The following is a 12631-nucleotide window of genomic DNA, read 5'->3' as shown; positions in this document are numbered from 1 at the left end:
TTGGAGACAAATATAAAGAGTCCGGAGATAAAGTAACAACCAACCAGCTCCCAACTGACATTTTTCAAACACAGACGGTAGCATGGCAGTTATGAGCTGATTGGTACTTTGGGCGGGATGTAATAACGGGAAAATGCGGTAAAACCCCAGTTTTACTGCATTTTCCTATGTATTAAAACCCTGCCGCCACCTCAACGCATCGTAGTGTATCACCACCTTTGGGTGGCAATACCCTATAGAAGCCTATGGGCTTCTTTTCGCCGCCCGACTCCTCCGCCGCAAACCCGCCGACCCCCCTCTCCCCCCCTCCCTCTGGGTTACCTGGTCCTCCTCCTGGACCCGGAAGGTAAGCACTGCCTCCCCCTAGTAACACAGCCGGACGTCCTTCCGGCTGCAGGGGGGAGGTGGAGGCGCCGGGGATGGGGGGGCTCCGTCACCGCATCGCGATGCCAGCCGCATATGTTAGTACATATGCGCTGGCATCGCGGCGGACAGCCAGCGAAGGGCGGCGATGTATATTAATACATCCCACCCTTTATCTCTGTTCACTTTATCTCTTTCCAAGTCTCAGAACACAGGTGCTGATTCAATTCCGTTTGGATCGGGTCCGAATTCAGCCTCTTGTCCGATTGTGGGGTGTTTACGCATAGCCATAGCAACCAATCAGATCCTATCTATTATCTTCTAGAAGGTTCTAAATAAATATATTCTGATTGGTTGCTATCTTCAATAGATATCCCATCTTAGTAAATGTACCCCTTGGTCTTTGAGGTTCTGTGCCGTCGCAAACATCACATAAAGGAATTCTGCCAAACACGCCTGTTTGCACTGAGATGTCGCTGACTTGTATTACATGAAGCCGGTGGAATAAGCTGCCAGATTTGTCCCTTAGAAACGATGAGTTCCGGTTTACCCTTTGGTTTCACAGTTCCAGCTGTGCTTGGACAATGGAAGAGATATCGGTTGGTGGTAGGAAACATCAGTCACGGTATATTTTATATATTTAAGCCTAGCCGGATCATCAATTGAACCCAATAAAACCTGACCCAAACCAACTTAGCCCTTCACAAATATCTGTGAAATCAGCAAATCTTGGAGATACAAAGGGTTTACTAGGCAGCCAAGAAGGGAATTGTTTAAGGAACTTCTCTGCTCTAACGATCACTGACATAAAACTATCAGCCAACAAATGTCTGCCACACGTTGTTACTTGCCAGTGTTACTGTTCAGATGAAAGTGTTCATGGATTATAGAACAGGAATCCTGTATGCGGAGAGGTTGGGTGGCTTCTATGGTTACAGTGCCTGAGGGAGGGTGGGGGCGTCTTCCATTGGGGAGGTGTATCAAATATAGGAAGGAGACAAAGTTGTGGATTTACCCTAAGCAACCAATCAGCTTCTGTCATTCATCTAGCACAGTCTATAAAAGGACAGTTAGAGGGTTGCCATTTTGATCTTCTCCACTTTGATACCTCTCTCCCATGTGTTATAGGTTTTTCACCATCGGGTGATACGTAAGTGACCAAAATAAAGGGCATTAAATCACCCAGCTAATAATCTATTAGTGTAATACCTTTATTGCCAACTGTCTGCATTTCCACTTCTTCCAGGGGCATCATTATTAACAATATACATAGAAAACCTGAGCAAAAGTGTCTCACGCCAACATGTAAGGGACTCTTAGCAGGAAGGACATACCTATTCACCTCCTGGCCACTGTACTTGGCTCAAAATTTATTTTACATATCTTAAATCACCCCCCCCCCCCCCCCCCCAAAAAAAAAAAAAAAAAGTGCATATTGTATTTTGTATTTGCAGGCACATTTATTGAAGGGGCAGTGGATGTATGGAAATTAGTTCCACAGATAACTGTAAAAAAAAAAAACTAGTGACCAAGGAAATGTTTGCTTTCATTTGTTAATGTGTGTTAAAAAAATGACAATTTGATTGGTTGCTTAGTGAAAACACTGTTGTTTTTTTTGTCCTTGTTGATCATGTTTCACAAGTGTCTCCCGTTGTGTTGGCATGTTATATTTGACTCATCATTAGACACTTAAAAGAAGACATAATGACTTCAACTAGGGGTGGCCATTGTTTCCATAGGTGGAACTGGCCATCGATAGTGGCATACTATGCCATGGATGACCATCAATGTTTTTGGGGTACTTATGTAATATCTGGGCTCCCGTTTTTCTTATGAGACGCGTCCCCTCGCGGGGCTCGCTGCGCTCACCACGCTTCGGGCATGGTGGCTCGCTGCGCTCGCCACACTATATAAAATCAACTCCATGCGTAGTTGGATAGTAGGGGTATGAAAAAATGGGGTGCATTTAACATGGGAGCCCAGATAATACATAAGTACCGTTTTTGGTACTTGTTTCCTAGCACGGCGCCCATCGGGTCCCATCGCATACCTTAACTTAATGTATGCGATGGGACCCAACCAACCCGATTTCGGGAATTTTTTTTAGGTTTCCCGACAAATGTAAAATCGGGTCCATCGCATGCCATTATAATGGCATGCGATGCGACCGACCCGATATTACATTGTAAGCATTGTATGTAATGTTAAATTCCTATGTAAAATTAGGTCCATTGTATGCCATTATAATGGCATACAATGCAACCAATGCGATGGACACGGTTTTACATAGGAACCAATGTTAAATGGCCCCCCATACCCAATTTTTGTTTGTATAACCACCCTGATGGGTAATTTCTATGTCAAATGCCCCCCCCCCCCATTGTTAACGCCACCCCATGATGAATGCCAACCCGAAGCGTGGCGAGCACAGCGGTACGTGTCCTCCGACCTTTTCAGACCCCCACTATCCACGTCGGCGTGGAGTTGATTTTATATAGTGTGGCGAGCGCAGCGAGCCACCAAGCCTGAAGCGTGGCGAGCGCAGTGAGTCCCGCGAGGGTACGCATAATACCTGTGAAGTAATGCGCGTCCCGTCAAGGGGCTCGATGCGCCCACCGCGCTTCAGGCTTGGTGGCTCGCTGCGCTCGCCACACTATATAAAATCAGCTCCACGCCGACGTGGATAGTGGGGGTATGAAAAGGTCGGAGGACGCGTACCGCCGCCCCTCGCGGGCTCGCTGCGCTTGCCACGCTTCGGGTTCACGTTGATCGTGGCGTTAACAATGGGGGGCATAGAATGAAAAATGGGGTCTGGGGGGCATTTAACATTGGGGCCAATGTAAAAAATCAGGTCGGTTGGCTCAATCGCATTGCATGCAATTTGGTTGCATGCGATGTGTTCGGCCCGATATTTGCAACCCGATTGCATGCAATTAAAATCGTTGGCGCCATGCTAGGAAAAAAGTACCTATCCATTTTCTTTGGCTGATTGGCCTGCGGGCCAATCAAAGCATGGGGGCGGGGCTTTGTGGGTATGAGGGGCAAAGCTATGTACCGGTCCCTTGGGGGAAAAAAATATATTAGTTTACGGTTGACATCGATGGAGGGAAACCACCTGGTTCTACCCCCATCAATGGCAAAATAATTTTACATCGACAACAAACCATCAATGATTTTTTTCATCAATGGTCAATGGCTATCCCTACCTTCAACCCCCATCATATTTACTCTTTGCTGCTTCCCTTCATAGACACTGTGACGTTGGTTTAGTCATTATGACCCCAGCCCTTGCTCTAGCGACACGGTCAACCATGCAGTAGAGGGCGGGGCTAAAATGATGAGTGTGGAAGTGAGCGGTGGGTGGGCTACATAGCAGTAAGGAGGGCCATGTGATTGGCTGCTCAGTGTGCTAGGTCAAGGGGTTATCATGATTGCTGCCACAGCTGCACCTCTTTCCTCTTGTAGGATTTCTGGTGAGGTACCAGCTACATGTAGAGGCATACAGTGCATTCCTGGAATCCCCCAGACTTCTCTTGTAAGTCTGGGGGAACCAACCAAAATTGTCTCCCGTAAATTCCAGAAGACTCAGAACAGGCTGACGTCAGACAAAATGAGCCTGCAAAATATTTTGTCAACAGAATCCATCATTGAAATTAAATCCATCTCAACTTTTTTATGGCCACAATAGCTTCCAATTTAGATTTCAGAGCAGTAATACCCTGTGACTTTATACATTCCCTGTCTCCACTACCACTTGTAAAACCCAAGTCTATCGCATTGATGGTGTATTTGTTCCCAAATATAATACTACTAATTTTCTGCTGATGCTTACGTTTAATGCTGAGTTTGACCGCTCTTGCCAAGTGTTAAGTGCTTATAGGAAGCTGTAATAAACTCTCCCAGATTTACAAGCACTTAGTTTTATTGTGCAAGATACATAGAACAGGGGATTATTGTGCCTAGCCGGTCAATCACAGCTTATTTAAAAAGGAAGGTTTATTCATTTGTCGTTAAATGCCCTTTTCAAAGCTGAAAACGACATGTAGTATCAGTCAGTCCACAGACGTAAAATGTCCTTTACAAACATTGTAAGAGAGATTCATTGGGCTTGATGCAATGTTGTGTTGTCGCTTGTGAAACTCTGTGGACAGAGGTTGACAAGTAAAAAGTTCTCAGTCCAGAATGGATTAACTTTACGTCTTCTGAAAGACTTTGGATGCTTTACTGTGTATGTTTTATTTGTTTATATGTTTTTCAATGCCTTAAAACGTATGTCTAGCTGTAAACAGAGACTATTACTGAACATTAACAAGGGCTGTTAAAGTGGATTGAGTTTGGAAATTGCAATCCTCTGGCATGCATAAGTTATGGGCAAGGGCGAGACTATGATTTTGAGAGTAGAACAAAAGTTTGAGTTATGAATAACGTTAGTTGTAGGGTACACACCAGAACGACCATGATCGTGCAATGATTTCCTTGAATTCATACGATGGTCGCACGATCTGTTGGAGCACGCGATCTGTACCCAACCCAATGTAGATGACAATTCTTTAGTTGAGCGGGTAAAATTTCCAAAGCACCCAATGACCAGCGGGGACGCACATCGGATTGGAATTGCATTGAAAACATGCCCAGTTCTGCTCTTTTTACATACAATCTGTCGAAAAAATTGGGGGAATTGAGCCCAAATCGTTCTGTCGTGCACCCAGTATTCGCTACAAAGGACTTGATGAGTTTATGTCTGGGGGGGGGGCTAATCATGGTGTCATTTATCAGGGGGATAAGAGATCTTCATCCATCCAATAAAGGAGCAACATTCAACCCTTAGGAAGCTGAGGCTCTGTCCATATATAGACCTTAAGGTGCATACACACTGTACAATTTTTTTGACCGATTTTTTTAACCAATTTCGTTAATTTTAGCCCTTCTAAACGGTATTGGTCAATCTATCTTTCAGTGTGTACACTGAAAGACACTGATGACCAATTTACTTTGAAGATTGTCCTGGCCGAAAGATGTTGACGAAAGACATCCAAATTGAGCTGCATGCACAGTTTACGAACAATCTTGAACAGGCGGGTTTGCACATCATCATGCGTCATTCGTCGCATACACATTGAAAGATATTTTGACCAATATTGTTCAGAAGGGCCAGAATGAACGAAATTGGTCAAAAAAAAAATTGCTAAAAAAAAATGTACAGTGTGTATGGGCCTTTAGGGGCGGATGAAGCATCTGTGTCTGTAGCCGGTCCTGCTAATGCATCTGAATGCTCCAGGACTGCAGTGGCCACTTTCAGTGTTGAATACCGCTTGGTGCAATTCATTCTAATTCAATATCTTGTTGCCACGTCTTATCACAATGTAGAGAACAAATGATCTTTTGTTTTACAGATTCTTTCGGAAATCCGGTGTCTCCAGGTGATCAAGTGAGCCTCGCCCAGCAGATATCCGATGTGGTAAAGCAGCCGGCTTTTATTGCCGGAATAGGAGCTGCTTGTTGGATCATCCTGATGGTTTTCAGTATCTGGCTGTACCGCCATCGCAAGAAACGTAGTGGTCTCAACAGTACCTACGCTGGAATCCGGAAAGGTACTCGCAGGATTACACTCGATATTAATTGTATTTTCCATGAAATCCATACATTTGTCCAGTGAGCAGATCAGGGGATATGGGCCATTTGATTTAAGAAATCTTGCGCACCTGAAAAAAAGTGCGAATCTCTGTAGCGATGAATTAGATCACCCGTCACCCATTCTCAATATTTAAACCAATAATTAGCACAAAAAACATGGAAAACTTTAATCTCATGAAAGGGGTGGTTCTAAGCTTTATTGGTTTACACTTTTGCGTAGTTTTTTCAGTGTCTTTGCTCACTTAGCAATACTTCTAGTTTACAGAGGTCGATACACGTGAAGCACTCCCCAATTAGCTGCCTGTTCCACTGCCCAAACAAGAACATCAGTTATGTATGCACCATAAATACATACGTACGTTTCGCACTGGGGGGTAGTGATGATGTGAAACGGGTTGTCCAGTTCCTTTTATCGCCCTTCCAGGATTTCCCAGAGAGTCCTGAAAGTTAGGCGTCTCTTTGGAGTGGAGGCTGAATTTTATAAATAACTTCAATGGCTTTAATCTAGATCAGTATTTCCCTGTACGTAGATAAAGTCTTATTGCCATGTCCTATTGTACAAACTCATTGTTAAATACTGCATGCTTTTACCAAGTTTGTTACTCAGCTCAAGACTATAAAACGTAGTAGGAGATGTAGCCAACCTTCTAACAGCTTCTAACGATCATTTATCTAGTATATTTGATAAATTATAGTTAGATGCTGTTTGGTTGGTATGGACGACTTAACCAAGTTATCTTGGCAACATCTTCCTCATCCATCCACATGTAGCAACGTACCATGTTATGTACTTCTATTCCCTCCAACCTCCGCTCATCCGTTATGCGGTTCCTAAGAACCCAACAATGTCTACAGAATAAGGTCAAAGGAAAATATGTACTGGCTGAAGCATGCCATGTTGTCCTCCCTAACCCCCCAGTACACACCTTCCTTGACATTTTAAAGTGATCTTTGCACCTCTTCATTTTGGGTTGAATAGCTGTTCACTTAAATGCACCTATTTAATTCGTTTTAGCAGAGCATTGTCATAATCTTCTTTTCTGCCCTTTCCCCCCGACTGTTGCTAAATTGCATGGATGGTTTGAAAAGAACTGGCTACAAGGAGTTAGAAAGAAAATCCTGTGCAACGAATGAAAGACTGTTTATGAATGGGGAAACGAAACTCATATTTTGCATTTGCTTTGAATGGGATGAATAGATGATATGATAATAGGGGGAGATTCGAAGACATAATTATAAGAGGAAACCAAGTTAAAGTACTTTACATATGATCATCTACACAAAAAGGGACAATAATCCATAGCTACAATGATACAATAAATAGCATTGTTACTGTATATTGGCTCTGCTTTTTGTAATTCATAGAACCAGAGTCCTGATTATTCATTTAATTAGCTCTACATCCATTTCTAAATCCCGATAATCAAGTTTGATTTTCTGTAAACACACAATGCAACTCATACAATCAATACATTTCGCACGACAAATCGTGGACGGATAAATAAAAAGAGAGCCACGGTTTAAAGATGAGAATACGACTCTAAATGTGACATCCGGTAAACCTAAGAAATGTTTTTGGCTTTGTGGTTTAACCCTTTGAGTGCCAAGTGAATTTGTCAGAATAGGTGTGAAAATTGCCAAGGAAAACATTTTTTATTCTTCATAATGACCTTTTATTGTTGACCTTGTATAGGAAATTAAGAGGGGTATTCAATCCCCACCACTATTTCCGACGGGTGAAATAGTGATGGGCGCCGATTCAATGCTGTTTTTCCCGACAGCATTTAAGAGGCATCTCAGCAGAACGGACTCAACTTTAAAAGCCGTTTCCAGAGAATGGCCGTGGATTGTCGAGATCACGGCCGTGGATTATCGAGATCACGTTCGTATCTCGACAATCCACGGCCATTTATTCGGCCACTCCCCCTTTTTGCCAATCGGCAGGCGAGACATTGATATGTAGGCAGCCTAGAAATGGCTGTTAATGTTATCAGTTGTTATCCTTGTTAGTTATAACAGTGCTTGTGCTGCACATTCAGGGGTAGCATACCCTCCAACTGTACTGTTTTAGCCGGTACAGTACCGTTTTTTAACAGTCTGTACCGGCTTAAATAAATTGTACCGATTGTACCGATTTTATTAAACTCCCTCGCTGAAGGACTCTGGGAGATGTAGTTCACTGCTCCCCAGGGAGTGTGGGGGAGCGGCTGGCCAGGACTACATCTCCCAGGGTGCACAGCGGTGGGACGTGGGCAGGCCCGCCTCCCCCTGCTCAGGGAGAGACTCTGATTGGCGTGCACCGTCCCATGACCCCAGATTTCACTCCACATGACCCTGGATTTCGCCTGCCAGAAAATGACACCCGGACTCGAGCGCACCATGACACCGCCGGAAAACCCCACTGTGGGGGGCGGCATGTGTAAGCCGCTCTCCCCTCCAAGCGCCCTCTCCCCTCTTGCAGCGGGACCTGCTCGTCCTGCTGGACGGGCGGATTTGAGCCCTGACCCCGCGCACCTCAACATGACCCCCCGAGTAAGGTAATCCAGGTAAACGGGGACCGAGGGATGGGAGGACACATAGGCTCACTGACCACGCCCCCTTTACAAATGGGCACACCTCCATCTATGTCCACACCCCCTGGCCTGTACCGATATTTTAGTTGGAGTTGTTGGAGGGTATGGGGTAGCTCTGTGAAGCAGTAATAAGGGAGAAATGAGCAAGAGGAGAAGTGACCCATGGCAACCAATCAGCTGCTCTGTATCATTTTATAGTATGCAAATTATAGATATTACTTCAGTGCTGATTGGTTGCCATGGGCCACTTCTCCTCTAGCTCACTTCTCCTCCCTTATAACTACTTCATACATCTACCCCTGAGTCTATTGCATGGGACCATGAGGACCAACAAGAAGCTGAAAGCAGGGAGTTGCAGATTCCTGTCCTTGGGGTCACATCCATCTCAGCAGCCATATTAAAAGCTGCAAACCATGACTTTGTGACGGTGCTACAGTGTACTACCAATAGCATGCAGTTCCTTGGACAAAGTCTCACATTGTTTTAAATAACTGGAAAACTCTTATTAGTTTAATGAGTTATATAGACACTATTTTCAGTTATCGTTAGGGTTTTAGTCATTATTAGTTTAAACAATGGGAAACTAAGCATTTGAAGTTAAAAGAGGGCAATGTCCTTGAAAAATCCCCCCCAAAAAACGAGTCCTTTGACTAGAACAAAGGCAAAACTATTGTATTATTTATTACTGTTTATACAGCGCATACATATTCCTCAGAGCTGTACAGAGAATATTTACCCTTTCACATCAGTCCCTGCCCCAGCGGAGCTTACAATCTATATTCCCTACCACATGCACACACCCGTGAGGTCGACTTGGTTTATGCTATCCAAGTGGACATAAGTGGTTATTCTTTTTCATTCGGTGCATACAATGTTCCCTTTGCGCGCATGCCCATGTGCCGGGTGTGTACGGTTTATGTCAAACATCCATTCGCAGTCTTGTGGGCAAACCCAGGGGGGTGGGCGGTCCTGCGAGCGGCGGGCGGCGTCTGGGGGACTCGCAAGGCTGCGAATGTAGCAGCCTTGCAAGTTAACCAGAATAAGGGCCATAGATTGAGATGATCATACTATAGTGTGCTGGATGCATGGCGAGCAGACACTGTGCACATATACATTTGTATATGTCATTTGGCACCCAAAAAATGTGAAAAACTCCTGTCGACCACGCTCCCGTCCCTTTAACGCTGGCATCTAACTTCCGTTACTGTCGATCTATGCACTAATTTACTAAGGCGGGAGTTCTATTCAACTAATTTAAAAAGAACCTTCTAGAAGATAACAGATAGAATCTGATTGGTTGCTATGGGAAACTTCCCATCTTCAATAGAACGCCTATCTTAGTAAATGTACCCCTTAATCTAACTGTAGCGGCCTATATATCTTGTTCCTATACCTGAGTGAAACACATTGGACAAGGCATGTCCAAACTATGGCCCTCCAGCTGTTGTGAAACTACAAGTCCCATCATGCCTTGCCACAGTTTGCTGTTAGGGAGTGAGAAAACTATGGCAAGGCATGCTGGGATGTGTAGTTTCACAACAGCTGGAGAGCCACAGTTTGGACATGCCTGCATTAGACCATTCTAATGCACATGAATTACCCAGCATTCCTGCTGTACACAGTCCTCTGTGTTAGCAGTGTAATAGGCTGTTGTAGCGTGGAGGAGGCTGGCCCCACCGCCCCTGCCGCAGTTATTATTGATTACGGAAAGATTTATAAGGACCGCAAACAACCCTCTTAAGTAATGTATCAGATCCCATTATTCATACGAGAAATAAAAATTGAACTAACAATTAATTGCAGATGGTGCTGACGTATATTGTGTGAGAGGCACTTCTGCTGCGATCACTGTGCCTCGCCTGCCGTTCACCCCAATGCTTGCCTAGATCTGATTACTGTATGTTGCCTGAGATGTACTAATTTGAGACATGCTCTTTCTTCAGCTTAATAACCAGTTTTTATTTATTTTTTCTTTTATTTTGATTTTTCAGTCCCGTCTTTTACCTTCACACCAACAGGTATATACCGTATTTGCACTCTCTTTCTTGTCTGTTTGTGTTGCATGTGCTTTATAATCATACGTCTGTTCTGCTCAGATAGATGCCCCTGGGGTTTGCTGCACTGGAAATGTACAGTTAGAACATTTGTGCTGTGGCTTTGTAGCTGCCGGCATCAAACCATTGTTTTAGCTCTGATGGACCTTTGGCCCTCTTGTAGCATCTTCACGGGTGACGTTCAAAGAGACAGGCAGTAGCGCGACATCCTTGATCGCTTGATTATATAACAAAAGAACTTTACATGAACATTAGCGCACGTTTTAATTATGTTTATAGACGTGTACTGCTGCAAAATGACTGTAAGATCTATGAAGCTCAATATTTGGGGGGTAAATATACCAAGATGGGAGGTCAATTGAAGATTAGCAGAAAAAGAAAAAGGAAATGTTTTCCCCACTAAAGTAGTTGATTTAAAAAAAAAATGTTGCCTTAATTTACAAATTTTAAATATTTTTTTTTGTGGGTTCTTACAATTTTGATGATTTAGCACTATTTTGCCTAGCGGTAATGTGTTTGGTTCATGCTCTTATATAAAGGAATCAGTTTACTAAGATGGGAGTTCTATTGAAGATGGATTGTTGCCCATAGCAACCAATCAGATTCTATCTATTATCTTTTAGAAGGTGTTAAATAAATAAGAAGTTGAATCTGATTGGTTGCTATGGGCAACATTCCATCTTAACTCCTATCTTAGTCAATTTACCCCTTCATATAAGACGAAACACATTACCGCCATGCGAAATAGTGCTAAATCATCAAAAATTTGTTTTCATGCATTTGTTAGAACCTATAAAAATATTAAAATTCGGAAATTATGTCAACATTTTTTTTTTAAGCCAAATACTCTAAAAGGGAAAACATTTCCTTTTCTTTTTTTGCTAAGCCTGCAGTTTCTTATTAGTGGCCCCCAGCTTCCTTGGTGGCAGGCCCTGACTTCATTGCCAATACCTCAGTGACAGATTTAACACTGCCTCTTAAGTTTTAATCCTGTTATTGTAATCATTGCAGGCAGTTATCTCTGCTCTGCAGACTGCCAGCTTGGAATTCTTCTAAAGGGCCCGATTTGACGTCTTTTCAAACATTTTCCTAGTTAGGAAACGCATAGCTGTAGTCTCCATCAGCATTTTCCGTGCAGCTAATCCTCGTTAACTCTTTCCAGTAGTGGAATGCCTAAATAATAATAAAAAAATAGAGTGTACTAAAATTTGAGATGCGGCTGTGTGTGTGTAATATAGGAGTGGGGAATCTCCGGGTGGCATCAGTGTTATGCCTGCTTTCTGCTGTTTAGCTATTGTTCCATCTCACGTACTGTCAAATCGCCCAATGCTCGACCACCTAGCGAGATGATTTTATTGCAGACACAGCAAAATTCTAATCGTTACAGTTCTCCATTGGTTAACGTGTTGATGGAGGCATTTTAGGAATTATCTCTGTACAGAAATGCTTCCAATTATTCAGCCGTAATTACTGGGATGTAATTGCTTTTTCCCTTTGATGTGCAGAGCAGGAAGTGGAGTAGAGTGGCGTGTTTTGGCCTGCTCTGTGTACAAGGGAATATCTTGAGAGCACATTGATTGGCTAGTTGTGGCCTTATTTCTTGAGGGAGTTTTTGAAGTTACCTGGGCATGCCTCCCCCCCCCCCCTCCCCCCCTCTCCCTGTTGGCCAGACACACAGATTACAAAGTGGAGAACAATATTGTTCTACCCATTACACAAGTATTTATTATAACTCTTGGTTGCAGGGAATTTTGATTTGGAGGTGTTTCCAATGTTATAGGTACTTCATAAAGGATATATATATATATATATATATATATATATATATATATATATATATATATATATATTATACATAGCACACATCTTTCAACTGTCCCAACATAGTTTAAGATTCCCTGGCCCCAAAATGGGCGGGACTCATATGGAAAGGGGGCTTTGCCAGAAAGTGGGCATTGTTTGGCAGATAATGGTGTTTTATGTTTTTATGTGCAGTTGTGGTTTCTG

At 43.3% G+C, this 12631-nt stretch overlaps 1 protein-coding gene across 5 annotated transcripts in view; it reads left to right on the top strand.

The window, feature by feature from the left end:
* ROBO1 (roundabout guidance receptor 1) overlaps positions 1-12631 on the top strand; it is a 940924-nt gene that overhangs the window by 887158 nt on the left and 41135 nt on the right. For 4 of the 5 annotated variants that reach the window (XM_083171919.1, XM_083171918.1, XM_083171921.1 and 1 more), the window contains 2 exons: positions 5757-5954; positions 10562-10588. In XM_083171919.1, coding sequence (XP_083028045.1) covers positions 5757-5954; positions 10562-10588 — 225 coding nt within the window. The remainder of the gene's footprint in view (positions 1-5756; positions 5955-10561; positions 10589-12631) is intronic. The other variant, XM_083171920.1, reaches the window with a different exon arrangement.

Source organism: Crinia signifera, chromosome 2, assembly GCF_055691185.1.
Source record: "Crinia signifera chromosome 2, ASM5569118v1, whole genome shotgun sequence".
Lineage (NCBI taxonomy): Eukaryota > Metazoa > Chordata > Amphibia > Anura > Myobatrachidae > Crinia > Crinia signifera.
The sequence above is the reverse complement of the archived record's forward strand: the minus strand, read 5'-3'. Positions and strand labels throughout refer to the sequence as shown.